Here is a 26,822-nt window from a genome sequence, read left to right as displayed (position 1 = left end):
GAAAGCAAATTATGACAAAACTGAGGCGTGAGATAAACATTTCGAACCGAACCGAAACCTAAGCTCAAACTGGAAAAGAAAGTATTCAAACTGAAGTTAGCAAGAACCTGCGTCCTGAACCTGTGAATGGAAAACAAAACTCAATTTTGGATTTTTGGTCGATGCCAAAAGGCGAGTGAAGCACAGCAGTCTGTACTGGATTGGCCAAGATTGAACCGATAGCCCTTGGGGATAAACACAAGTATTGCGTTTTTTTTTTTTTTACATATTTCAGGTGTAATTAAAAGTTATCAACTCTACAGAGATGAAACAGACAAACACAAATATGTCCAATATCTGTGTTGAAAAAAACAACAATCTGATAAAACAAAAAACAGTGTCATAAAATCATACGTCATGTGCTTACACACACACAACTAATACTGTGTTCATGTAGGTGCAGTCGGAAGCAAAGACCTGTGGTTGCAGTCGCACAACTTCATGCACCAGATACTTTCTGTACAACATACACACACACAACTGGTTAATGGACAAACCGCAGTGGAGTGACACTTTTGGGTGAGTTACACAGCCAGAGGGATCACTCTTCAAGAAGCTCTGAGATGATTTTTTCCATTTCAAAACGCACTACTAACTTGGACTTGTGCTCTGCTGCTCCCTGCTGGCTGATCAGAGAACTGCAGCTAAACAGAGCCACTCAAAAAACCCTCAAACCCCAAAAACCCTCCTCCTCGTCCTTACGGTCACAATCTGTCAGCAAGATATCAACGTATATACGGAGTGACAATTTCCATGAAAAAAAAAAAAAAGCTTTGGCCCGTCAAGAGATTATTTGTGCACAGAGCTGAGACTGAGTCTCTTCTTCTCAACTTCCAAGCTCTGCAAAATCACCACAATAAAACTCTTGCAAAGGGGGGGGATAAATATCCATACTGACATAAATGGGTGCCTGTGCCAACAGATGTCGTTTCCTAGTGTGGGTGAGACCAGAAGACGAGGAAAAAATGAAGGTTAGTTAGACCTGAATACACTTCAATTAACGTTTCATTGTGTTAGACCAAGAAATCAATTATTATAGCTCTTATATTAATCTATATTTCATCAGAAGTAATGCTGTTAAACATACAAATTATTATGAACACAAACCCTCTGCCCTCCCACCACACAACCGCTTTTCATTTAGTTACATTTGTGTCATCTCCGTTTTCAACCCCAGAGACAGAAAACACGACATCCGTGTTAATGTCCAGCATCAGTGTGAAGCATCATTTTTGCTTTTTTTTCCTTCATCACTAACTGTGAAAGAAGCAAAAAAAAAAAAAAAAAAAAAAAAAAACATTTTCAGTATCCCTCCCTTCTTATTTTCATCTCAGCTCTGCAGATAAGGTCCACGCTGCAGGGATTTACTCGGACTGCGCGGGTCTAACCGACCGCCGCGGTCTCGTCCCAGAAGTCAGCTCTTTCGCCAAGTGCCGTTTTCATTGAGGTGCTCCTGTTGCGCCATCGGTGCCGCAGCGACGTCGCGCCGATGCGTTAGGAGTCAAACAGTTGCGAGGATTTGCTTGTGTCCGGGGGCCCACGTCACGGGGCAGACGCACGGAGGAGGACGACTGACACACTATGATGGAGATCTAGTAACTGACATGAAAGTTGTTTTGTGTTTATTTTCCTTCCATGCTCTTCTTTCTATATGCGTGTGTGTTTGTTTGTTTGCGTGTGCGTGCATGTGTGTGTGTGTCTCCCCGGGTTCAGTTCAGTTCAGTGTGACTTTTCGAATTTTTCCCAAATCCGGTTTGTTTTGTCGGGGGCAGGGATTCGCCTCGGTCTGTCACTCAGGGCTGTCGATGGGCGCTCTCTGGGGTGGCTGTGATGATGCGTGTGGACCAGTTTTTTAGTTCATGGGATGTAACATATGGGGGTTTTAGGAAGTCGCGATCTCCCCCCCTAGGTGGCGCCATCCCTTCTGCTGTGTCTCCAGAGGAGGCAGATACTCTGGAACACAGAGACACAGTTCAGTCTTGTTTTTTTTCTCCCCCCCCACACATCATGTGACAGATCGGTCGGTATAAATGCCAACCATTAATTACCGATTATTATTTGAGACCCCGTGAAGCTGCTGCAGCCCTCGCTTATCTGAACCTTCTTTGGTTTTTGTCTCTGTTCCTTTAACTCCAAAGCCCTTCTCATTTGTCCTTGCAGTCGCTTGTGATTTACGTGAGGTCTCACATGGGGCGACTTCCGTCTAATGTGCGCCCTGATAGTGAGTGCACAAGTCTTTGCATGTATCTGATCGCTGTTTCCCACAGTGCGCACAAACACACCAGTATATTGGATTTCACTGTAACCTAAAGGCACGGCAGCAGAATTTATTATTATGAAAGTGCATTGTGTGTTCCTTATAATGCTTTAACAGCTACATTAACTATTTTTTTCTATTGTTCTATTATTTATTTATTTTTTTTAAATGTGGGAGTAATTCAGTGAACTTTACTTAATATGCTCGCGTATATACACTCCTCTAGGAACAAAAGGACGATAACGTTGTCTCCCCCTCTCGTCTTCCTGTCCTTGACATTTTAGGTTTTGTCAGATAAGGATTTTTTTTTTTTGCATAATTCATTGTGCTTGATGGGTGGCATTATTCAAAGCAAAACAACATCTGAATACATGCACCAATCAGGCATAACATTATGACCACCTTCCTAATATTGTGTTGATTTTTGTGTGTGTTTGTTAGGCTGCGTCCTGCTTTGGATGGCTGCTCAAGTTACTGTCAGTTGCCATTTTTATTGCATTGCATTTGCTGCATTTTTATTGCACATTTTTCTATTCTTATGTACGTATGCTCCTGCCCCTGAGGAACCTTGAACATTCCTGTTGGGTGGGGGTGTATGGTCTGGTCTAGGTGGATGTCACAACATTTTATTTAGTTCATCTGTCAGTGGTTTTGATGTTGTGGCTGATCGGGATATTTCTTCCTCTTAAACTGCCCCAGATAAGAATCTAACCTCTGCTATTTCAGTGCTGCTGTTTACAGAGAATAAAAAAGAAAAAGAGAAATAAACGCTTGCCGCTCACCACTGTTGCTGCAGTTTTTGTTGTCTTTATCAGACGCCTCTTCCTCAACCTGAAAGCAGAGAAACCAAAAGAAATACGAAACTTATTTTACACCAAGACCGAAGCGGCTTTTTTGTATCTGTGAAGACACATGTAAGGATAGGCTAAGTTTAGAATTTCAAAGCTGGCATGGAGTCACGCGCTTCCCAGAATGAGAGAGGAAAGGAGGGGTCCTTACCTGTTTCCTCCACTTCAGTTCACAAAAGACTCGCTCAAAGCACTCGTGCATGTAGTTGAACTGGGAGAGAAAAGACAAAAAAAGAAAACGAAAAGGACCAAAAAAAAAGACAGATTTATTATCCAGGCTTCTAAAAACACCACAATCAGCAAAGTCACTGCTCATATCTAGTTATTTTTACACTGGTCGTTGTTTTTCTTGCTTAAGCCGTGATTACATGTGAAGTAAAAGGGTGTCGCTTGCAGGTGCATGCACGCTTACATATGGAGTGAAGATCTTGACCCAGCGTGGTTTCTTTTCTCCTCTGGCGTACTCGAAGCAGAAAGCCATCCCCTCCTCGTCGGTGTCCCAGCGCTGCATCTCCCCCCACTCGAAAGCTATTACTTGGTTCTGGGAGGCAAACAGGACAGGTTCAGTATCGGTAACATGCGTGGGGGAGGAAAAAAAAACAAAAAATAAAACCACACGTGCTTCATTTTAAATTACCTCCAGCGTGCCATCCTCGGTGCAGGCGTGCAGCTTGAAGTGATTGATGCCGATGGCTGTGATGACGTGGCCTTTCCTTCTGGAGTCACAGGAGCAGTGGGGGAAGGTCACCTCATTGTAGCCCTCACACGTCCGCAGTAGGCTCAGGTACTAACGAGTGTAACGGAGCACAAATAAAACAGTCACCACTCCAGAGTTCTCGCCGACCCTCAACTAGATTAATGTGCTAATTATAGCAAGAACGTTTACTTTACGAGAAATGTGTTTACTCGTAGGATATTTCGGCTTCTTTATCTTTTTTTTTTGTTAATGTTTTTGGTGGGGATGTCCCGATGTGTATCGGAGCTGATCCAGGCCTGATCTTTTGCAGTTATTTACTTTAGTTCTGCCGTAAACCAAAATCACGTCCCTGTAGTATCAACACATGTCTGAGTGTTTGGGAGGTACTTAACTCTGGAAGATGAAGTCAGGCAGGCGGCTTTGTAAATTATGCAATGTGGACGTTTGGTGAGGCGGAGAGAAAAGTTTCCTCGAGACAAAGTCAACGTCCAAGGTACGAGCTACGCCGTCTCCTCGCTACATTAACACTGACAGCGCTATTTATTGGACTTAGCGGAGTTGCACAACGCACACGTGATCGAGGAGAACACAAGTAAGATAAGAACTGCCCGCATGACTCGGATTGTCTGCCACTAATTATTTAAAGGTCGGTGCTGCTGACAAAATCAGGAACAAGGGAGAAAAAAAAAACATTTGGACTGATTGATAAGTGAGTGGAGAGATTATGTGGCAGGACAGTGTATAGTTTAAGCCACATCCAAAAAAACAAATGTCAATATGTTCTCGCTGAGTCACTTTGTTGCTTCTCTATGTGGTTATTGGCTTTTGCTTCTTCTGCTTGGTTCTTTATTGTCCTAATCCCAGCTAAGAAAAGCAGGTATCCTGGATCATAGTTGCCCTTTATGAGCTTGGAAATGTTTTGGTCTACACACTCATCGATATCAACTCAATAGCCTCATCTGTTATGTCGACCATAGAGAGCTTTATTCTTAAGTGTGAAAGGGTCGCTCGTCTTTTCTGCTCCCATTTTTTTATTTGGTAGCGTTTTGGTGACGGCTCTGGTCAGCAGGCGAATAGTGCAAGTCCTCCCAACCCCGTCCACGAACAAAGACTGGTCTGTGGTACTGACCGTGGCCATCTTGCGCTGCTCTGCCAGTTTCTGCAGCTGGTAGGATTTGTCCTCTGTTTTTATGAATCCCTTCTTCACATCATCCAGCGCCTAGAGGGACGGGTGGGGTGACACGAAGAGATATAACACTATTTATCACTTGGAAATCAAACAACAAAAAATTATTATCTGTTAAAACTTTAAGCAAGGAGGCGTGCCAAGCCAAATATGAAAGGAATCTCTTGTAGTTTCTGTTTAGCCGTCTGGCTCGCTGGCGTTATTATTTTGGTTGTTCTCTGTTCTACCCACCTGTTCAGCGGCAGACACTCACATTTAGTGACTAGTTAGTAAAAAAGAGTAGAGGATCTTAGAGCTAAAAAGAAAGAGGGCGTATCAGAATTACTGATAATGTTTTTCTTGTGTCTCAGCTCTTTGCCAACACAGTCCACAGTGTGTGACAAAAACAGCTCTTACTTAGTTCCCATTTTTGTCTTTTAGATGTTCACTCTCGTGCTCGCTTTAATGGGTCACTGTTGAACCTCACATGCTTCAAATGCTCCAGGTAGTGACCTTTACCGCTGTGCAGACAGCCTGTAGACGGCTGCTGCTGCAGCTAATTTTAGTGAACTTAAATTAGAGGATTATTCTATTTTGCCCCCTGTTGACCCTTCATACTTCAAAAAACAGTGCGAGCCTTTAGAGAATATCATCGTTATCTGCTTCCTGTTTAATTAAGTGGTGACCTTTCAAAGCACTAGACTATTTGCTTTACGCTCAGGATGTCATTGGCAGGGCTGGTTAATATTTTGTTTAGGGAGTTTTCCAGGTGTTATTTGGGGGTTAATGGGCACCGCCGTGTGTCCAGGGCTATAACAAAAAAAGAATAAAATTACATAATTATTTGACAACACAATTCCAGGTGGAAATAATTTAGTTCCCACAGTCATTTTTTTTTTTTTAAAGAGGACAAGACCACTTAAAAAAGCTCAGTCCACATATAAAGCGATTTGCCCGTTGGTCATTGCATATGTAGCTGAAGGTTGGTCGCTAGTGGATACTTCTCTTGTTGCCTAGGTAAATCCAAATTTCTCCCAAGTAGTAGTATTATAATAACACTGGTGGTGGATGGACATCCCCCTATCAGCATGTCGAATTTGGTGGTAGGAGCCAAACTTGTGGTTCCTGTTTGCTTGTGTCGGACGCCAATCAACAGTATCAGTTATTCCTGTTGTTTTGCTGCCTCAAAGTTGGTAACCGTCGACTTTGCATTTTATTTATTTTATTTTTTTTAGCGCTACTGCAAGAAATCTCAAATAAACAATCTCTTGTCACCACACTGCCGAGAGTCTGTTCTTGTGTGCACGCCCCTTCATATATCTGGTTGAAAGAGTTTGGCAGTCATAAGATGCTGAATAATCACATTGTGTCTAATCTCTAACAAGCACCTACGGCCCAAACTGGCCCCCAGGCCCCGCACATGTGGCAGCCCTCTGATCACACACACACACACACACACATATATATATATACACATATATGTGTGTGTGTGTGTGTGTGACGGCCTCTGTCTAGGCTGCCATGGGATCTTTAATTTATTCTTGATGGTGCGTCTTTTCCCGAGGTGATCAGCTGATGATATCAATATTGTTCGGAAGCAGGTAATGTAAAGCAGCAAGACGGGGAAACTGTGCATTATCTGATCAAGTTAAGGACAACTGGACTCAACGAACTACCAAATAACAACAAATGGTCCCCGAACATTACATGTGGCCACAAATGCGATTGATTCCTTTGACTCCACCACGCCGCACCTTACCTGATCAATACACTGTTGCCACTGACTTACACACCTAATACCATGCTTCAGTTGATTATATTTTACCTAAAGATATTTTTCATCGTCTTTGCACTGCCTTCACCCGGGTCATGACAATATATTAAGTCCAGGGAAGTTGGAAATATTTACTAGATTCAGAACTGGGTGATTCTGAGATTTAGCCTAAAATAAAAGGCTATCACTTTCTTTTGTGCTGAGTTGCCTGAAGTCCACGACAAGTGGGGTCAATTATTGTTATTACCTGGTGAAAGCAGTAATGCAGTGCCAGTGCGTTGTCTCTGAGCAACTCCTCCTCCTGGAAGCTGAACAACCATTTGCGGAGCGCTAAGCAAGTCCCGGGCACTGCTGACGTGTAGTTCTGCACATAAAGCTTGTGGGGAAACTCATTAGGTGCCAGCTTCCGCACTGCAACACAAAACAGATAGGAGGAGAGAGCGGGGGGGGGGGAGAAGGTGTATCATTAAAAAAATAACTGTAGCTTATATCAAATCACCTGCCCTTGCTGCCCAGACCTACCACCTACCCACCCCAAGAGGAAAAACTCATCGGTGGTGATGATACAGGTCTTTATTTAGAAAACTAGCGGTCATGTGGTAAACTCACCCCGGAGAGGGCGTTAAAATTAAACACAATAACACATTAGAGACTGCGTTTGAGACATTTTCTTACCAAAAGAGTGGTTGATGACTTCAAAAAGGGCAAAGTAACTGGCCATAATACTGTCCATTCCAACCTTCATCACTAATGCCTACACAAAGGGATATACAGAGTCAGTTATGAGTTATGACAACCGAACGCAACGTCTGACTGACATGTCCAGCGACGGGGGGGCAGTGAACCTCACCTGGTACACCTGGTCTGTGGTGCTGTTCTTACGGACTCTGACAGAGATGGTGGTCTTGTCTGGCAGAGCTATCCGCAGCTCTACATCCGTCACTCCGTTGTAGTTCTGCACAGAGAAGCAAAACATCACAAAAGGTACAGGTCTGCATTATCTCCTTGCTTCTGTTTAGTGTGCATGTCTGTATTCGCTCTGAGTATAGTCAGTTCTTCTTAGTTCAATTCTAATCTTCCAACCTCCGTTTCTTAAAAAGCGGGATTAAATCAGAATTAATGTATTTGCTTTGCTGCTGTAATTACTCACGAGCAAAGCAAAGCCGGTTGACAGATTTCCAGCCTTCGTGCCAATTTTTTTTTTTACGTTTAGAGCAAATATCATACTTCTTACTCTCACACTAGACCTCAAGAGGTGAAATTAACACATTGTAAGGGTGCCATGGTGAGTTGGGAGAACCCCTTCGGCAAAAACTTTCATTTTTAGCCAGCACTAATTATCACTGCTGCTGGTCCAAATGAAAAACATCAAGTCACAGTAGCTGTCCCCAACTAATGTTACTTCAGATTCCGTTTTAAAGACGGGCCAACTTTGCTGCTGTCGGGTTTGTGTATCGCTGCAGGCTAACGCACAACTGTCATCGCTCTGCCAAATATTGTTTATGGCCAAAAGATGCATCACTCAGGAATGCGCACTTCAATATTGAGTGGATTTTCCTGTTCGAATTCAGAAACGAGGCGTTTCACAAGTGTCTGAGAGCGACTATTAACGTAACTAAACTGTAATGTTGTGTAATGTGAAAATTCCCTATTTTTCAAGTCAAAAGCAAAGTAAAACTTTCCAGATTTGTGTTAGTCAAGTCACAGATTCGTACCAGAACACCAAGGAGTGCATACCTCATCTGATTCAGAGAGAAACTCCTGCATGATGTCACTCTCCCCGATCACCCGCACAGAGCAAACTAGAGGCAAACATAGAAGAAAAAAACATGGCCATGAAATAGGGAAGGTCAAAGTAAATTAAATATACAAAGGTCAGGTAAATGTCACTTTGTCTGGATCCGGTGTTCCGATCAGATTTACAGTATTTTCTGTGTGCTTCAGAAAATTGATGCCAGCCAGTACATGGTGCATTTTCAATCAAAACTGTGCGATGACTGCACATGGATTCGGGTTTTGATTATTTAGAAGAAAAAAAAAAAGTACATTTTGATTTCATATCAGATGTTGAAAATCACCACACTAGTGAGTTTATAGTCTTGCGATCTTTCCAAATCAGCCTACCTCTCTCGAGATACTCCTCCAGGCCTCGACGCCGAGCATCCAGCTGCTGTTCAGAGAGGGAGAAGGGCCATTTACCAGGAAGCTTTGGGAAGTTGAAGTTGGAAAACTCCCTCTTCAGGTTCTGGTGCAGGATGGCAAACTCCCGGTAGCGTTTTGAGCACAGCTGTCTGCCCGACATATACACATTGTACACCTGTGGCCGTAGGAATAAGCACACAAAAAAAATAAATAAATAAATAGTCACGTAAAAAAAGCTGGACAGAAAGGCAAGTTTCGTTTTTATACATTTTTTTGATATCCACAGGAAGTGTTCAGGGAGGAGATAAAGGGCAGTTTCTTCTTTTTTTCGTTTCAAGGAAGAGGGTAATTGTCAAATGCGTCAAATCAGCACTCACCACAAACCTCTCCGAGTGCTGCTCTACGTGCTTGTATGTGGGAACAGAAATGGGCACAGCCTGCTTGTCACTGTAGTCGTAGTTGGGTTGGACGTCCTCTCCTCCTTCCAGTCCATCAGCCTCCTGAGGTGGAACTGACAGCACAGCCAGAACCAGCTCCTTCTCCCCGGCACGGATCAGGTCCACCACCTGCTTGTGGGTCGCCCCCTCCACGCTCACCCCATTTCTAACAGAAAAAAAAAAAAAAAAGAAATATATTTGAATTCGGCTTTTACCATTGTTTTTAAATACAATCCATCCATAATTCATTTCATTTTTTTCTCCACACATAGACACCATTAGAGAGTTCAAAATACACTGATCCAGCTGTTTTCTTCCCCGAATACATCAACTCAGGGTACGTCTTGATATCAAGTACTGACATGATACAACTTATTTGTTTCCTCCTCACATTTAAAATGCAGCAATCAGTTTTATGCAAAGTAACCTGAGACCAGACTGTGGCAAAAAAAAAAAAAAAAAGGAAATAAATAAAAAAAAATTGAGTTGTCCACCTGGTGTGTGATGGATGGATGTAAGAGAAAGGTCAGGTCTCTGAAATATAAACTGCCTTTAATTTGGTTTGGACCGGTTATGTCTGAGCTCAGATCGAGATCCGTCGACCATTTAATAATAATAAACAAATATGATTTTACGCCTTAAATATGGTTTCCTGTCAGTGCATTGTCCTCCACTGATTAGCACAATGTTGGGAGCGCTGAGCAACCAGGTCGGCTCTAATGTCCCTTTCCTTTGGTGCCGTGAGACACCTCCCTTCTTGGCTTTGATGAGGCCAGATGGCACAAGCATCAGGTGTCCCTGCTAATCTTCCTATGAGAAACAGTGGGACACACGCACAAAAAGAGAGTGAAGGGGTGTCCATTATATTCTGCGTCTGTATTACCGTTTATAACTGTTTATCTGGGCGGCATCATGAACCAAAATAGAAAGTTAAACACATAATGAGAGGGTAGTGGAAAATAATGTCAAGGGAGGGAGACAAAAGGAGACCTCGTCTGTTGTGGGAACCGATATAGACAAGACAGATTTCCTCTGAGCTGTTCAACTGAACAGCTAAATTGTCTTTAGCAGGCAACAGGAGAAGTGCAAATAAAGGGAAGACATTTTGGTCTTTACACGTCTCTTTTTAGTCAAAAGAGAAAGGAATCTGTCAGAAAGTTACGTCAGTAAGAAAGAGAAGCAGCTCAATTAGAAATTAATCTCAATAAATGTTGAAGTAGTGCCGCAGTTATACTCATAGTGCAAGATCTGATGAGATATTTCTATAAGATTAAAAACGTGTGTGACAAAACAATTATGAATACAAAGAAAATAGGAAGTAGTATAAACACAAAGTGCTAATTGTGACTAACAGAAAAATAATCCACCACTTGCTTCTGACTGAGCTAAAGCCTTATAGCCTTAGCATAACATAATAAAATAAATGCCTGATAAATACAAATAAACTAACACCAGCCATTTTTTATTCTTTGTTCTGAGTTATTAAAGGCGCTATACTATTCAGATTATTTACACAAACTACATCCAGGTAGTAGATTCAGATCTACAGCAGAAATACCACACGTCGACTCCTGACTGCCACAAACTTGGCACAACATTTATTTCCTTGCTTGTAGAACCTTAAAAGAGAAATGCTGACACCTGAAACGCTTAAGCGCATGATAGTTGTTGAGTTTATGCAAAATGTTAACACTGGTTAATCAGTCACAGGGTAAGTATAGGCCCTGTCATATGACCAGCGGGAGACATGAGGAAAAGAGAAAAGAAGAAAGAACGGGTAAAAACTTGTTGATGGCTCAGCAAGTAGAAGTAAAACCAGTGTTCCTTATTCACTGTTCTTCCTTGTTCTATCTTTAGTCTGTATGTGACCTGTTCAGGTTCACTAATACACCATTGTGTTTTCATTGCTAATGTACTGGAATACCAATTCTGAAGCTAAAGCTGGGCCTGTTCAACTGCAGGAATTGTAAAAACAATTACTATTTACAATTAAGTTAATTTTATTTATAAAAACCATTTCCCCCTCATTAGAGACAAGGCTTGCAGTCCTGGTGGGAGAGTCTAATATTATTACTCTACCTACAAATATGAATTGTAACAGGTTCTTGTGAGGACACACTTCCAATTAAATTCACTGTTAAGTATCTGTTGAAGCAAAAATGTCAAATTCATTTAGTTCAGGGGCCACACAGTGCCTGATTTGATCTCAAGCAGCGTCTCAGTGTTGTGCACTGTCCACTTCTCTTACCAAAACAGTGGACAGAGGATAAGGAGTAGCAGTTATTTAAAAAAATAAATAAATAAAAATGCAGTCTTCTATCTAATTTTTGCACTTTGCAAATTCATGCTGCAGGCCAGATGAGACCCTCTGGAGGACGGCTCTTGGATCCGTGTATTTGACACCTGCATGTCAAAGGCTTGAATACAGTTTAAGTAATAATCGTATTAACATCAAACACTCCCATAGAGAAAGACTAACAACAATCTCAAGTGTGACCAAACAAAAAGCACTTGTCTCCAGGATGAAGCCACGTTATTTCGATCCCACTCAAGGACACTAACAAGCATCACTAAAACAGTCACATGTAAACAGCTGCAGCTCGTCCGTGTCCTCCAGACCAGGAGACCAAACACTGCTGCCATATGAGGCTCAGTCAGACCGTCAACCACCGTGTGAGGACGGACTCACGTCACATATCAACACTATTATGCACATGACAACGCAGTGTCAATGGGACTGCGGTTTTGAATTTCGCCCAGAGAGGAGGACACTTAAACAAACTGTTATCAAGCCTGGACGGACGACGGAGCACCTTCTCCAAGAGGCTCGGGCAACTCTGTCGTCTCAAAAAGAAGGATACAGGACGTCTTTCCTGCCTCAAACCATCCGCCTGCACATTTACACATGGTTGTTTGGTTATTTGGCCCAGTTTCAGGAGTAGGGTTAGACGTGATTCAAAAATTCAGCACAATTGCAGAGTAAGTATGTGGTTCAGTCCTTACAGGAGAGACACTGGCTAGAATGATGTTGTCTCTTAGTCACGGTTACCTCTCTTTATTATTGACCTTCATATCTTTAAGTTGCACTTATTGTTCTTACCTCATCCTCTCATTTAAACGCTTTATCTTGTAAACCGCATCATAGATTTGTGACACAGTAACGTCAGTTTGACATTAAAACACCCCTAAAGCTCTGACCCTAGAATCGCCCCTTCTATCTATCTATCTATCTATCTATCTATCTATGCCAGTGCGCAGGGACCCGACCAAACCAAACACAGTAGCTAGCGAGCTAAAGCTAATCAACATGCACAGGCTGTTGTCAGAACTTATGTAAGCTGGTTAGCTGGTTAGCATTCTGGATAACTCAGCTAACTCACACTAGCCAGCTCGGCGTTGCTTCGTCTCCAAATGTGTTTTGGATAAAAGCTTTAAACACACAAACACACACACACACAAGCCGAGGCTAATTAGTCAAACGGCCAGTGTGTGTTTTCGTAACATACAAGTGACGTCTCGGTTGAAACCCTGAAGACGGCTAATGTTGTTATCGCATGCCCTGCAATGGCATCAAGTGCTAGCCTCGCCTGCTAACACCCCCCCCCCCCCTGAATGTATTAATTGAGCGCACAGACTTACACCTCCAGGATCCGGTCACCCTTGGCTATCCCGGCTCGGTCTGCGGCACCCCCGGGCAAAACGGCGCTGACATGCTGGAGAGGGGCGTACAGCTCCCCGTTAATGCTCCGGAGCTGTCCCCCTTCGCTGACTTGACCGCGAACATTGAAACCGTAACCGGACTCGGACTTGACGATCCTCACCACCCGAGGACCCGACGTTACAGTCGTGGCGTTCTGGCCCACGGTGCCAACGGACGAACCGACGACCGGACCGTTCCGGGATGCCGAAGAAGGAAGAGCCGGCCGAGTTTCATCGCCTCCTACATCCGCCATCTTATCCACTGGCACAAACTAGCCCCCCCTCCGTTCGGTGTCTTTCGATCAAATTCAAAACAACACACAGGCTCCGTGGCTCGGTATCGTTAGCTCGACAACAGACCGACTCTGTTGTTAATAACCCGCCCCTCGGTAGCGTCACGGGACACGGCCTCACAACGTGACCCACCGGAGGCGTCACCGGAAAAAAAAAAAAAAAAAAAAAAGTCTGGCCTGTTTACCCTCACATGCTTCAAGGAAATGTTACACTTTCGTTTCATTTTGTTAATGTCACAATATAGAAATATATAAGCCAGTTTTCATCCGACTGTAATTCATTTACTATTTTCTATTAAGTAAAGTCGAAGTTTATTTCTAAGGCCCATTTAAAAGCAGCTTCAGTTGAACCAAAAAAAATGCCATACAAGCAAAACAGTATAAATAAGTCAGCAATCGATGCAAATCAATATAAAACAAATAAACATGAGATAAATTAGGCAATAGAACATAAAATAAAACAAAGTCAATAAAAACATTTGAAGATTGTCTGCTCAAATGTTTTCAAAAGTGACTTAAAACTTTGGGCAGCTTTGATATGATAAGGTGGCCTATTCTAGAGTTGGGGGGGGGGGGCACCACCGGAAAGGCTCCATCGTCCCTGTTTCTGTGCCTGGACCCTGCACAAATCGCTGGATATTGTGGACAATACCAGCCACCCTGAGCACACCGTCATCAGCAACCAGAGGAGCCTGTTCAGTGAGAGACGGCAGGACTAACACACTCAGGAACTCATTTGTCTCTCATGCCATCAGGCTCTACAATTCCTCACTCAGGGGGAGGAGGGAATACGGCAATATTTGTAATTTGTAATTTAATGTGTTAAGAGTTTATTGTACATTATTTCCTCTTATTTCTTTATTTTATTTTATTTTATTTTTATTTTTATTTTATCTGCTGGAAATACAATTTCCATCAATAAAGTTGAGCCTAATGTCTCTAAGTCTAGGGAGCTCCAGTAAGAGCTGGTCTGTTGGTCTCAGAGCTCTGGCTAGATCTTGGTAATTCTGACGGATAAGATGGTGCCCTGCAATTAGGACTCTTAAAAACAAGTAATAAAAAATTCTAATTAATCTTAAAGTGAACTGGAAGCCAGGGTAGGTAGGCCAGTACCAGTGTTAAAACATGCGCTGCTGCATTCTGTACAGCCTGCAGGTGGCGTAATGATGACTGGTCCAACCCAATGTACAGATAGTCTAAATGGGTGGTAATAAAAGCATGAATTATCCTCTCAAAATCGTGTACAGGGAGGTAAAAACAAACAAACAAACAAAAAAACACTTTACTTAGGAGTCTTAATTTAAAAAACACGCCTTGAATACTGAACTAATCCTTCCAGTAGGATGACAATAGGATGTCAGAGGGCCGATGGCACTGTCAAAGTCATCTAGGAGAACCGCGTTTCCAAACAATGTAATTTCACTGTTGACCTCATTTAGATTAAGGAAATTTACCTCCATCCATGACTGTGCACCCTTCAGACAACCCAGTAAAATCTGTATAGAGGCATTGCTGTTTGTCTGCAGATAAAATTGTCAATCATCTGCAAAACAATGAAACGAGATGTTATACTTTCTATATATAAAAAATATATATATATATATAAAAAAATGTATTTAGTTGATCTGATTTTTGTTTTTAACTCTTCTGATGAAACCCAGTGCTTTGGCAAACTAAAAGTAAAAGTAAGAGAAGCAAACGAATGAAAACTGAGTTGTAGGGGTACTCACAGGAATTTCAAGCAGAAATCTGCATTATATGTAACAGTACGATCATTTCATGCAATCCGAAGAAGAATTAGGAGCGCTGCTGAATCCTAGTCTAAAAGGCCTGTTTGAAATCACTCATTGTATTTGGTTGGAATGAGGTTGTCAGCCCTTAAGGCACATGATTACTCATCATTAGTGTGAACTAACTGTGTCAGAAGAATGCAGTATTTTTAGGCTTATTGCTGTGCCTGTAGGCAACACAAGTAGTAGTGTTATTGCTTCAACAGAATCACAAGAAGAAAAAAAAAGAGCGTTAATTACACAAAATCAAATTATGCCTGACTCAGAGATGGGAAATACCAGTACCAATGTCACCAAGAAAAATAATTAAATATTATAGCCTAAAATAAAACAGGAAACGCACTCACGTCCCAACATGTGTTCAGTTTCATAAGTATGCTTTACAGGGCTTATGCACACAGACAGTCGCACTAATTCACATTCACATCTACAAGCGATGCAGAATTTAACAGTTCAGGTAACGTGCGTGCACCCGCTGTAAATCGTGCAAACCGTCATGTACAAAATACCCAGACCATTAGGTCTCATTTAAACCTTCTAGGTGTAAAAGGATCCACTGATGAGCCACTGTTTTGGACTTATATTTAGCTTGTAGGACTACGGTTAATTATAAAATGCAGTGTAGAAAGTGTAGAACAAGCAGAGTCAAATACTTACCTGTCTAATATTTGCGAACATAAATAATTATTATCCAAATCTAAAACCTAAAAGTGTCCTGCGTTGCTGATGAATTTAATGAATCTCATTTGTAAGGTAAGGTATATGTATATGTATCATATTGTGAAAGCTTTATAGTATTACTTATTTTAAAAGTCACATATGGTGTTACTTTAAATATTGTGCTTTGGTAAATGTGCTCTGTTATGTCAGCTCAGTGATACAAGCAACATCCTGCGGTTGTATTGTTCCTTTCCTGAAGTTAATGTGGCTGCAAGGCATAAAGTCTCGTGTCATCACATTTAAGGCCCATGCTAAGCTCACTAATATGACAGTACTTGCATAACCGTCCAATGCCCTGGCACACTATGCTGTATGGTATAACACACAAAATGCACACAAACTCCAGAGTTTCAGAGAGAAAAAAAAAAAGTTTATTTCATTGCAATAAATTTTTGTTGTGACTTCATTGTCATGCTTTCGCGTTGACGCTTTTCAGCGCCACGTCTTCTCGTTCACAGCTCTCGCCACTGGCCTCAGGGTGGCGCCTGGATCCTTATTTCTTGCCGATGAAGTGCTCGTGGCACATCTGAGTGAGGCAGGCGACCAGGTTGACAAACTCACCGAAATCCACGCTGTTGCTCTTGTCTGTGTCCAGGTCCTTGAAGATGCGGTCAATGGCTGCCTTGTCATTGGCTTTCTGTAATGGGGAAAAGTGTTAGACGGCCGATGCACAACTCGCAGACATTCAGGTGGTTACTTTTATTGCACCTCGGTTCTCTGCATCACGTTTACTGATCATAAGCAACAAAAAATAGGCTTTATTGTACGTAAATTTTGCACGGACCATATTGTAAATCTGTGTATTTAACACTTTTAATACAAACGCGTACTGCAGCCCGGTGTATTTATGCATTTTATTAGAGAGAGGTCAAAGGTCACTTACACACAGCATTTCCCCAAACTCATTCTGAAGAAGATCTTTCAGCTCTTCCTTACTAAGGCTGTGCTTGTCTCCCTCCTTGCCGGAATATTTGGTGAAGGAAGTGATGAGGAGGGCCATAGCTGTCTGGATGTCAGACATGATGATGACTAGTTTAAAAAAAAAAAAAAAAAAGAGTTAAACAGAGCTATGTTTATTTAAGTCCCTGTGGTTTTCCCCAAATGCATTGTCTGCAGCATATCCAGACAAATAAAAGAAGACATTGTTAATGCTCTCCTATAATGCTGCCATGACTCCATCTAGAGGCAGAGTCTAGGTCTGTTAACGGTTGCTGGTGCAGATTATAGTGAATCATGTGGCACTGTGGTCACATTTGGGGCCTCAACAAAGGACATCATTTATATCCACAGCTTCAGGGAGTGGTTACACGGGAAGGAAAGGGAACGGGCATAATGACTTGAGAGGAATGCAGACACTGTTTGGTAAAACCAGGATGCAAAGACTCACTCAACCTTTTCTCCTGCTATTGTTTGAGTGGCCACTTTCTACTGTCATACAGAGACATATAAACATACTAACCTACTAATGTCATTGATTTTGAGGTGATTTTTGAGGCTGCAAACGCTTCCTGACATCACTGCTTCTGTGTTTACCAGTGTTTTTCTCCTGGTTTTCCATGGAGCTGGATAAAAATAAACACAGGGTTTCCACCTGGGCTCCACCACTCTTATTTCCTCCTGTTACCGGTCCCTAACGCAGCACCGGTGCTGAGGACACAGGGCATTGTTATAGCAACCGTTTAATCACACTTAGTAACTCCGTTAAACTAGGTGAAGAAGCAGGCCAAGACTTGATTTAAGTCCCAGGGGTGATGCCAGATGTCTGTTCTTTTAACGCGATATGTCAGAATAGTGTTTTTTTTCCTAGCGTCTCCAAAACCCCAAGAGAGTCGGTTCTGGTTGCGTTGTGACTCACACAGTGTTGCTCCCTCTTTAGGGAATCAGAGGGTTTGTAAACAGATGGGAATTGAGGCGGAAGACAGAACAAAAACCAATGCCATATCTCCGTTTTGTATGTCTGTGGTTATAATTAAAGGCTAGAATCAGAGGTCGGTTCTAACTTCAGAATGTGCAATGAATCAGTGGAATTGCATAACAGGCTCGAGTTGGCCACACAACTGGCATTGGACCAAAAAAAAAAGAGCAACGACTGCTGCAACATCAAGTGTCACATGTGCAAAATCAGCCCCAAACAAGCACAGAACACACACATCGGACTTAAACTTTGCAGTTTATGAATATTCGCGCAGTAGTGGTTCGGCTTGCACTGAAATGAAACTCAAAAGGAAAAAAATCCACACTGGAAAGGGTGCGTTTTTAAAGGCAGTAAATGACGGCGAACGACAAACAACAGGTCATTACTGAGATTTTCTACTCACCAGGCTGAGATTTAAGGAGATGGGAGAGTTGAGTGTCAGTGTCAGAGGAGCTGCAGTGAAGGAGAAATGGGTGCAAAGGATGCTTTATACATCACCACACCCTGCATCCCTCCCTCTGTAACGTTCCTTTCATCTCCAGCCACTCCTCCTTCTCCCGCCCTTGTCTTGTTCCTTTTTTTTTTCCATCTTCCAACTTATTCTTTACGAAACAGTGGATCTGTGCACTTTTTGTAGGGCATGTTTTTGCAAGATGCAAGCAAGCTATATTACTTTACATAAGGTGTGTAGTATTGCTTGTCACAGCCACAGTGCAGTTAAAGTAAATATACTCATCCAGCAGGGTTACCATTTTATTTCCTATTCCCATCACTATAAAGTTTAATGTATGCATTTATTTCGGAGCGAGACGGCGAGTCGTGGTTACTGGCATGTCACTTTAAGGCTCTTAATTTGCAAGGGGATGAAAAGAGAGCAACTGCTTTCACGCAGAATGAATAACTTTTTGTTAGAACGATGTAGTCGGCCGCTCCATTTGGAACTCGCTTTTCGTCAGTCCTTTTAAGGAACATCTACAATTTGTGTTGCGGAGCCTTGCAAAGACCACTAAGACCTTTGATGGCAGCGTCTCGGGCAAATGCTCGAACTGTTCGAAGAGGTTCTAAATCTCCCCAAGGAGCTGCTGCACATGCATTTTGAATTAAAACTCCGGGGTTCGCTCTGTGCTATCCTGCTAAAGCCCTTTGCTACAAATAAATCGTAAATCACTAATCGTAGCGCAATACCCCTCTCGAAAAACATATTTACTGGAAACATACTCGACCACAGAACAGTTAAATAAGTTTTTAAATTGAACACAGATTTATCACAGGACACTTTAATTGCATGTTGTAATTTCTGGTTTGTTGTTTATGTAACTAACATGTTTTTTCTATTTTTATTTAATTGTTTCAGATGCAGATAATCCCAGAGTGAAAACATTGGGCAGAGTGACTCACTGAGAGTTGATTGTTGTGTTTTGTCGTGAGGCTGTGACTCACAGTCACATCCCTGATGCACAAGATATGCTACAGAGTTGAAAGAAAAAAAAAGAAAGAAAAAGAAGAAAAATCCGAACTGTGGCACATTTGTTTGCACATTTTGTCTGTGTCTGCATGTGTGGTCCGTTGTGTGACTTTCAATTTGATATCAAACGTCTTTTCCTGTCCCTCGTCTCTGGTCAGGGTAGAATTGTTTTCGCCTCTAATTAGCGATTTCAAAGTCCAGCTAAGTACAGATCACAACCCAGAAGTCACAATCATCACCATTCATGTACTTTTTTTTTTTTTGACATTGCGAATCTTTTTTTTTTTTTTTTCACATCTTGGAAATCATTACTCAGACATTTTCCGTCCTCCTCCTCAACTCGACTCAGATCTACCAAATTAGGAAGCTAGTATCCACGGCAACCACATTCTGTATCATATCCAGCTGTGATTCATGTGAAATTATTTGCTGTGCAGCTGGAGTGGTTTTAATAACATACCAAGAACTCGTGTCCCTCATTATGACTGCAGTTATGCTCTCGCGCCATCTAGTGGTGAACATTTTGGATGCAGCTAAAGGGATTTTGGAAATGCTGAAGCCAAGAGTCTCATGCCCTCCACGTTTATTAAAGGGATACAGAAGAGAGGAATAACAGGAAATGAGGGAAGAAAGCTCACGCCTAAGGGCAGTGGTGGAAGAATGTTCATGTCCTGTATTTAAGTGAACGCCACACTGTAAAAATACATTCTGTAATGATACATCATGTAATAAAAATATGAGTCATCAAAACCAAATGCAGAAAAAAGTTTTAATTAATCCCATTGTTGTTAATTAATGATTCAGTGTTTGATTTGCAAAGCATAAGAAAAAAATAGAAAAAAATTTGAAACGTTCCACAGCACATACAGTACAACATGGTACAGTGAACGCTGCTTTTGCAATTACCAGAGTTAAATAAACAAGTAAATCACATATAATATTGTTGCAAGGAAAATTAGTTTTTCCCAATAAATAATAATTTATTAGCATTGACTATTCACCATGTTGTGACAATACAATGTTTTGCTGGGGGAACTCTCTAATTTGTGTTGATGTTACTTAGACATGTAGACACGTACCACCCTCCCAGACCAGACCAGGCACGCCCACCCCATAGCAACGACACTCTTTGAAGGTAGCAGCAGCAGCCATCCCCAGCAGGACAACGCAGATGCGCACAAAATAAAAACAGTTTTGAAACAACTCAGAAAAACGCGAAGAACAGCACAACGTACTGACCTGATCTCCAAATTCACTAGATCCCAAACTGATCCAAGTATCTGATGCACTGAAACAAGCCTGATTTGTAGGTTATACAATCAGTTCCAAAGTCTGGATCACAATAGCCTGACGTCATTTTCTCATGGCAGCAGTTTCAAGCCGGATGTACGAAGGGCTGCTGTGTTCAAGGCATTTGTGTTGTTGCTTAATACATTTCTTTTTCTGCCTGTGTGAGGTGTGGCATCCATTGGTGAATATTATTCGCGAATCTCTGAATTCACACAAATACACGCCCCCCCGAGGAATGCCTTGAGTTGTAGTAAAACTGTGAGCTGTGACAAAGGTCGATACCTGTGGCTTAGTGAGCGTCTTTACAACAGGAACAAGACTTGACCTGCTTTGTCTCTTACTTCATTCTTGGAGAATCCAACCATAGACAAATCGTGGTTGTATCATCCTTTTCCTCATCATCATACACATAAAGCATGAAAAGCAGATGTTTCAGAACTCTTTGTAGGCAATGATTAAAAAAAAAAAAAAAAAGTCAACCACACAAAAGAAACATTGAGAAAACAGTGAGCAATGCTGGAATTCCCGACGCTGAACTCAGCTGTGGGTCACATGGGTGTGGTGGTTGTGTAAACTGAGGGGCGATTACAAACTCTAGCCACACACACACACACACTCAGAGCTTCGTAACCTAGCAACTTCAGTGTTTGCCCTGTAACCATGAACATTGACAGAGCAAACGGCTAAGCCCTCCCCAAGTAGGTGTGTGTGCAGAGCGCTCTAGACTTTTCCCTCCCCGAGTTTAGCCTTTCAGGCTCAGGCAGAGGAGGATTTGCCTACTTCACATGCGCTGGCGAATCGTCACTGCAAATACAGGCATGTGCCTTGGAATCATATCCCTCACATTTGCGATTTTAAGTGCTGACATCAGGGCAAACACTTTTCCCTGCTCAGAGAGAATATGGCTGGTCAGTGGGTTGAAGGGTTACCCTGTTCGTCTCTTTAGCCACACGCGAAACACATTGAAAAGAAATTTTGAGGGGAAAAAAAAATCCCAAATATTCGCCTTGTGACCCAGACTCTCCACATTTCTACAGTGTGCTGAGATCTTGCGTAATGGAATCAAATAATGAGAACTTTATTCTTTTGCCCAAGAACCTATCAACCTAATGTATCTGTTCGCGAATGCTAATGCAGAGTTGTAACAGCTCAGCTCAGTGATTATTCCTCGCAGAGAGGTGTGTTCACGTCTAGGACATTCTGCAGATTCCTCAAGGCAATGATAAACGGGTCTTTATCAAGCAGAAAGGGAGAGGCTCATCTGCCCTTTGACACTCAGGGATGCGTGAAAGGTAGGAATTGCATCATCACACCTAATGTCACTAGTACAGCTGTGAAAGGAGCAAGGGTTTTGCAAAGAAAAAACCTTGCTATCAATGTTCTGTTTCATATGTTTCATTTAACCAGCTCATCTTCTATAGCCGCTTATCCGCTACAGGGTCACGCTGGAGCCTGTCCCAGCTGTCTTCAGGCGAGAGGTGGGGTACACTGTGGACAGATCGCCGCTCTATCGCAGGGCACGTATAATCATATATCTATAAAACCTCAAAAAGGCAGAGGTCTGTGCAAAATGTGCTACAGGCAAAGTTACATATCCACACATGGAGCATGAGAGGTTTGAAATGTTTAATAGTGAACAAAAGCAAGTTTTACAAAAATTGAAATTCTTTTTGGTCTCGTTTTCTTTGTTTTTTTACTTCTTTCCCATCTTCTTCATGTGCGTCTGATAGCACTGCTCGCAGGCAATGGAAAGTCCAACAACCAGAGAAACAAACTCCTCAAAGTCCACCTGGCCGTCACCGTTGGCATCCAGGTCCTTCATGATCTTGTCCACGGCAGCAGGGTCCTTCTGAGACTGCGTTAAAGAAGGGATGTGAGGGCAAGCGTGAGCTGAGAAAGGATATAACAATAAATAACGGTGCTTAAATTGTGTATTGTTCTCTTTTCATGCTCATCTCACCCTAAGGAAGTTAGACAGCTCGTTCTCCATCAGCTCTCTGAGCTCTCGCCGGTTGAGCGTGCCCTTGCCGTCCTTAGAGGCGTAACGGTGGAACACCTTGATGAGCGACTCCATTGCGTTCTCCAGTTCTGAAGGCATGGTTGCTGGAATGTGTTTAGACTGAAAGACAACGTGCAGACACACAGGAAGATGTTGAATATGGTCGCCGATGGCACACAGTTTATCTTCATTTAGCCATTTTTGCACAAAGACTTGGACCTTATGGGTTATGGGGTGAACAGTAGGCCTCCTATGTGTAGGTTTGACGCAACAGTATTTTGCCTGTTGTAGTGAGAATCTAGATGTTAAGTCAGAGGGCTGGTACAACTGAAAAAAAAAAAACTTTCCTGCTAAAGAGGACTGTTCCAACTAGGTTAAAGCGACCCAGAACAATGAAGGAGAAGAAATGCTTTTGCTCTCTCCAGTGAGTAATGCTCATGCGGAGGGAGTAAAGGTGTGTTATTAAGTTGTTAGGAAAAGATAGCTCTCCTTCCACTTTATGACTGAAAAGTATTGCCACTGTAAGCAGTCATCCTGCAGTAGCACAGTTAGACAAAAAAAAAAAAAAAAAGGAGAAGTGGGAGGGAAATCCTGTTATTTGTGTTAGAGGGAACTGAAAACTTGAAGAGGCCCAGTGTGGTAGCATTCAAGGTAATGAGAGAGGACGCTGCAGAAGAAGAGGACATGTGCGTACATGCCCTCAGTCCTGCCGCACCCTGTGGGCTGTATGGATGAGATATATACACGAAAATAAGCATAATGAACTGTGACGTTAGTTTTTTTTTTTTTTTTTTTTAAAAAAAAGTCAGTATCATGGACGTAGAAAACGGATTTCGGACCTATGGGAATAAGTTAATTACGAGTACCAGACTAAGTAAAAGTAGATGAATCGTACCCTTTACGCACAAAGGACGTTGTGCGTAAAGGAGGCGCGGTTCGAATTTCCATGAGATCCTGTTCTGAATAACAGTAAATAAAAATACACGACCCACAACGTTCCTTTTACCTCTAATTAGATAGACCTGCAGGCGTTATGGGGTTGAAGAAGATCACGCCAAAGCCACACCTGTGAGACAAGAGCAGTACCGTTAGTTCTTACCTCGAAGGGCTGGGACGTGGCCGGGAGAGAAGTGGTGGAAAAGTTCAGAAGTTTGGAAGAAGCGCAGCGGACGTTTTATAGAGAGGCGCCGCCCAGGTCTGCTGTGGCTGTGCAGTGAGTCAGGCTGTGATACAGACTGCTGGACTCTCGAGTCGAGTGTGGATGGGCGGTTACACAGGCCGTTAGTAACACAGTAAACTTTATGGTTTAGTAGTTGGGAGTAGTTTTGTTCTTTCAGTTTAGAGGAATATGCGCAGTTTTCTCATTTCCCCTGGCTATCAGAATCCAAGTCGAGCTAAAATGACTAATTAATTTGGGTAGTTAATCTACTTAAAATGACTGGGACGGATTTAGATTAGATTTTATTGATCCACGGGGGGAATAGCTTGGTCACAGTAGCTTGTTTCAGGCAATAGTGATCTCACTGAAACAAAGAGGAGAGGCAACTGCATTGCCCCATGTGCTCTGTGTGCTGATTATTAGAAAAAAAAACTGTAAAGGTGCATTACATATATTAAAAGATGAAAGAAAAGACACACAATTCTTCTTTTAAGGCCTTGATCTGTGACTGTTGCTTTTGGGGTCCCTGCAGGCTTGAAGTTCCTTAAGAAATTGCTACTGGGCGACTTGTTTCTTTTGGTAACCCAGATTTGATTACCAGTGCACTTCACATACATCCTGAATGTTGGATAATTATCAACTCAGAAAGAGGATTTATCTCGAAGAAAACTGACTTCAGGACTACTACCCACAAAAGATGGATAGGATAGATAGGATTGATGAATGAGGCTCAGGATAATCAGCAACAAAGTCAATCGGTAGCATTTTTGCCACACAGTAGAAGATAGAGACCATTTATCGTGACGCAATGACTGAGTGATTGGCAAGCAAATCATTAGATTTAAACCTCATATATATATTTTGTTATATTTTGTCCGAAATGATATTGTGTCCCTATCTATAGTACAGGGAGTGCTTACTTTATTTTATTCAGCCCTCTGGTGTCAGTGCCCTTTAATCGTGAATTGTGTGCCCCCTTGTGGTAGGAATACGACATTACAAACACACTTACAAGGGATAATTATATTTCATTATTACAAGTAGATTTAAACAATTTATCCTTTTTAAATAATAATAATAATAATAATAATAATAATCATCATCATCATCATATTCTCTTGCTCCTCGCAGATCATTAAAATAGATCTGAAATATATTTGTAAAATGAGGATATTTTCAGTGATGGAGCACAAATCCGCCCTTTACTTGGGCAAAGCATTATAAGAAAATTCACTTAAAGAGAAAGAGAGAGAACAAGTATCTTAAATTAAGAAAAGTACAGTATAATAAAGTATTTGAACAAATGTACGTACTTCTCATAAACTGTAAAAGAGTGAGTCAACAAAACATTTTCATAAGGCATGCCATTTGAGCAAATAAGATTTTAGACGTTATTTAAATGTGTTTTAACAAGTCAAAAACAATCTCTTGTCCAATGCAGGTAGTTGCGGTGGAGCTCATCATCCAAAATATGAAGGATATCTCCGATACACCTTTACGCCTGCACTCAAATTTATGTAACAACGGTGCAGCATTTGTTCCATTAAATAGTGCATCTGCAAGCAATGTTGCCATGTTACTACTGCTAGGTGTCACTGTGCACATTCACAAGCAGACATTCGTGCCTAATGCTACATGCCTGATCTCTATGTGGTGTTACATTTCGTACTGATGATGCTGTATTTCCTTGGCACGTACATAGTTTTAGATCATGCATAAGTTACCAACTTAACCAAATATAGCTAGTTAAAAAATAAATAAATAAATAAATAAGCACACATAAAAAAGGTTGTAACAGAAATCCTTTAATTACTGCATTGTAAAACCACATAGGTCAGACCACACGTTTGCTTCCTTTCTCTAGTGTTTTACAGATTCATGGCAGATTATTACTATTTCACAGATTTCATCGCCTCTTCAAGGGCTTCATGGTGCATACAAGCAAACAAAGCAATCATCATAGCAAACTCTTTGAAGTCCACACTCCCATCGCTGTTTCCGTCCACATGTTGGAAAAGCTCATCTGGGTTAGGGCCCTGCATGGACGGAGGACACAAATAAGAACTCAAATTTCACTTTGCCTTTTCCTATTTAGCTTTGTCGTGAAGTACACAGACTTAATTGTACAGAGTGATAAGGACATTTTATTAATGCATTTCTTTAACAATTTAATTTGCTTCATGCTACATGGTAGTGATTTACAAGTGGATAAGTTATTTGTGCATTCAGTGATTCTCCTTACCTTGGTAAATAGAGGCATTTCCGTTCTCAACAATTTCCCGAAGTCTTCTTTGGACAATTTACCATTGTCCCCTTTATATGAACTGTAGACAATCATCATGTGAGCCAAAGCTCCTTCCAGGGAAGTTAAACCCATAACTGTGAACAGTTAAACAAAACCACAAATAACAATCATGTTATTATTTGAATGTCAATGAGACAAACACAAATGCAGAACATTTACATACCTGTCAGAGGGTAAGGCAGTCTCACTGGAGGAAGTACCTGAATCATAAGACATGAAGGGCATTTATTAAAAGCATGACGGCAGCAGTCTGACACAAAATCAACAATAGACCTTTAAATACGGGACATCAAATCAAATCGTAAATCAATGTTATTGCAACGACGCTGGAATAAAGTTAACACACACACAAAAAACATAAAATGTGTTCCTACCTGTATTCAAAAAAGGGATTCCACGGAGTGAGGATCACACAGTTTGTGTGGGTTTAAATACAAGAGGAGGTGGTAAGCTCTCCAACACTAACGCACACACCCTTTGAAGAATGTTGAGGGATCCGGTGCAGCAAGTACTTGGGATTTAAGTAAGATTAAAGCATGCAAACACTGAGACAGTAGTCATTTAATGGCATCTACAACAAGAAGCACCTGAGACTGATCCTTTACTAATATCAACAAAAGTTGCGCAGAGTATTCAAAGAAACCCCTTGTGCCGGTTTGCTGGTATGGTTATGCAGCTATTTACATTGGATTGGTTTGGGCATGTAGCAGAAGATCTGGCATGGAACACCTTGCCTGACACAGTTAGACATGCCACATCAGTAGCCATCTTCAAAAACAGATTAAAAACCTATCTTTTTTCTACAGCCTTCTGCTGAGCTGTGTGTGT

At 41.7% G+C, this 26,822-nt stretch overlaps 3 protein-coding genes and 1 long non-coding RNA gene across 5 annotated transcripts; all 4 read right to left on the bottom strand.

Annotated features, from left to right (window-relative positions):
• Positions 1-324: 324 nt before the first annotated feature.
• Positions 325-13,476, bottom strand: snx27a (sorting nexin 27a). The gene is made up of 13 exons (XM_047604905.1): positions 12,999-13,476; positions 9,300-9,525; positions 8,905-9,097; positions 8,518-8,582; positions 7,631-7,735; positions 7,456-7,534; positions 7,028-7,191; positions 4,971-5,060; positions 3,782-3,931; positions 3,557-3,685; positions 3,296-3,355; positions 3,079-3,127; positions 325-1,992 (listed from the first exon to the last, which is right to left on the bottom strand). The coding sequence occupies exons 1-13, from the start codon at positions 13,310-13,312 to the stop codon at positions 1,922-1,924; spliced, it is 1,695 nt and encodes a 564-aa protein (XP_047460861.1). The 5' UTR covers positions 13,313-13,476; the 3' UTR covers positions 325-1,921.
• A 2,733-nt stretch (positions 13,477-16,209) lies between these two features.
• On the bottom strand, positions 16,210-18,302 carry LOC125020032 (ictacalcin-like). The gene is made up of 3 exons (XM_047605234.1): positions 18,180-18,302; positions 16,745-16,890; positions 16,210-16,498 (listed from the first exon to the last, which is right to left on the bottom strand). The coding sequence occupies exons 2-3, from the start codon at positions 16,880-16,882 to the stop codon at positions 16,355-16,357; spliced, it is 282 nt and encodes a 93-aa protein (XP_047461190.1). The 5' UTR covers positions 16,883-16,890; positions 18,180-18,302; the 3' UTR covers positions 16,210-16,354.
• Positions 18,303-22,143: 3,841 nt separating this feature from the next.
• On the bottom strand, positions 22,144-23,796 carry s100a10a (S100 calcium binding protein A10a). Of its 2 annotated transcripts, none has more exons than XM_047604192.1 (3): positions 23,630-23,796; positions 22,492-22,650; positions 22,144-22,386 (listed from the first exon to the last, which is right to left on the bottom strand). In XM_047604192.1, exons 2-3 carry the CDS (start codon positions 22,627-22,629, stop codon positions 22,225-22,227), a joined length of 300 nt encoding a protein of 99 aa, XP_047460148.1. In that variant the 5' UTR covers positions 22,630-22,650; positions 23,630-23,796; the 3' UTR covers positions 22,144-22,224. The 2 variants fall into 2 exon arrangements, with proteins under 2 accessions (XP_047460148.1, XP_047460149.1); XM_047604193.1 differs by having other exon boundaries at positions 23,537-23,683.
• Positions 23,797-25,474: 1,678 nt separating this feature from the next.
• On the bottom strand, positions 25,475-26,493 carry LOC125020407. Its single transcript, XR_007114203.1, has 4 exons — positions 26,369-26,493; positions 26,158-26,194; positions 25,932-26,068; positions 25,475-25,725 (listed from the first exon to the last, which is right to left on the bottom strand). It is a non-coding gene; the product is annotated as an uncharacterized LOC125020407 (long non-coding RNA).
• Between the last annotated feature and the right edge of the window lie 329 nt (positions 26,494-26,822).

Source organism: Mugil cephalus, chromosome 14 (genome assembly GCF_022458985.1).
Source record: "Mugil cephalus isolate CIBA_MC_2020 chromosome 14, CIBA_Mcephalus_1.1, whole genome shotgun sequence".
In the NCBI taxonomy this organism is placed as follows: Eukaryota; Metazoa; Chordata; class Actinopteri; order Mugiliformes; family Mugilidae; genus Mugil; species Mugil cephalus.
Note: the sequence above shows the minus strand (reverse complement) of the source record. Positions and strands in the feature narration are given on the sequence as shown.

What these genes read in the sequence shown, in the direction of transcription:
- snx27a (XM_047604905.1), bottom strand. Translation starts at nt 13,312, where the DNA reads ATGGCGGATGTAGGAGGCGATGAAACTCGGCCGGCTCTTCCTTCTTCG. An exon ending in AGCAGCGCAAGATGGCCACG is followed by an intron (nt 3,932 to 4,970) that starts GTCAGTACCACA and finishes TACACTCGTTAG; the next exon opens with TACCTGAGCCTACTGCGGAC. An exon ending in AACTGAAGTGGAGGAAACAG is followed by an intron (nt 3,128 to 3,295) that starts GTAAGGACCCCT and finishes CTCTGCTTTCAG; the next exon opens with GTTGAGGAAGAGGCGTCTGA.
- LOC125020032 (XM_047605234.1), bottom strand. Translation starts at nt 16,882, where the DNA reads ATGTCTGACATCCAGACAGCTATGGCCCTCCTCATCACTTCCTTCACC. An exon ending in AGTTTGGGGAAATGCTGTGT is followed by an intron (nt 16,499 to 16,744) that starts GTAAGTGACCTT and finishes TCCCCATTACAG; the next exon opens with AAAGCCAATGACAAGGCAGC.
- s100a10a (XM_047604192.1), bottom strand. Translation starts at nt 22,629, where the DNA reads ATGCCTTCAGAACTGGAGAACGCAATGGAGTCGCTCATCAAGGTGTTC. An exon ending in AGCTGTCTAACTTCCTTAGG is followed by an intron (nt 22,387 to 22,491) that starts GTGAGATGAGCA and finishes TCTTTAACGCAG; the next exon opens with TCTCAGAAGGACCCTGCTGC.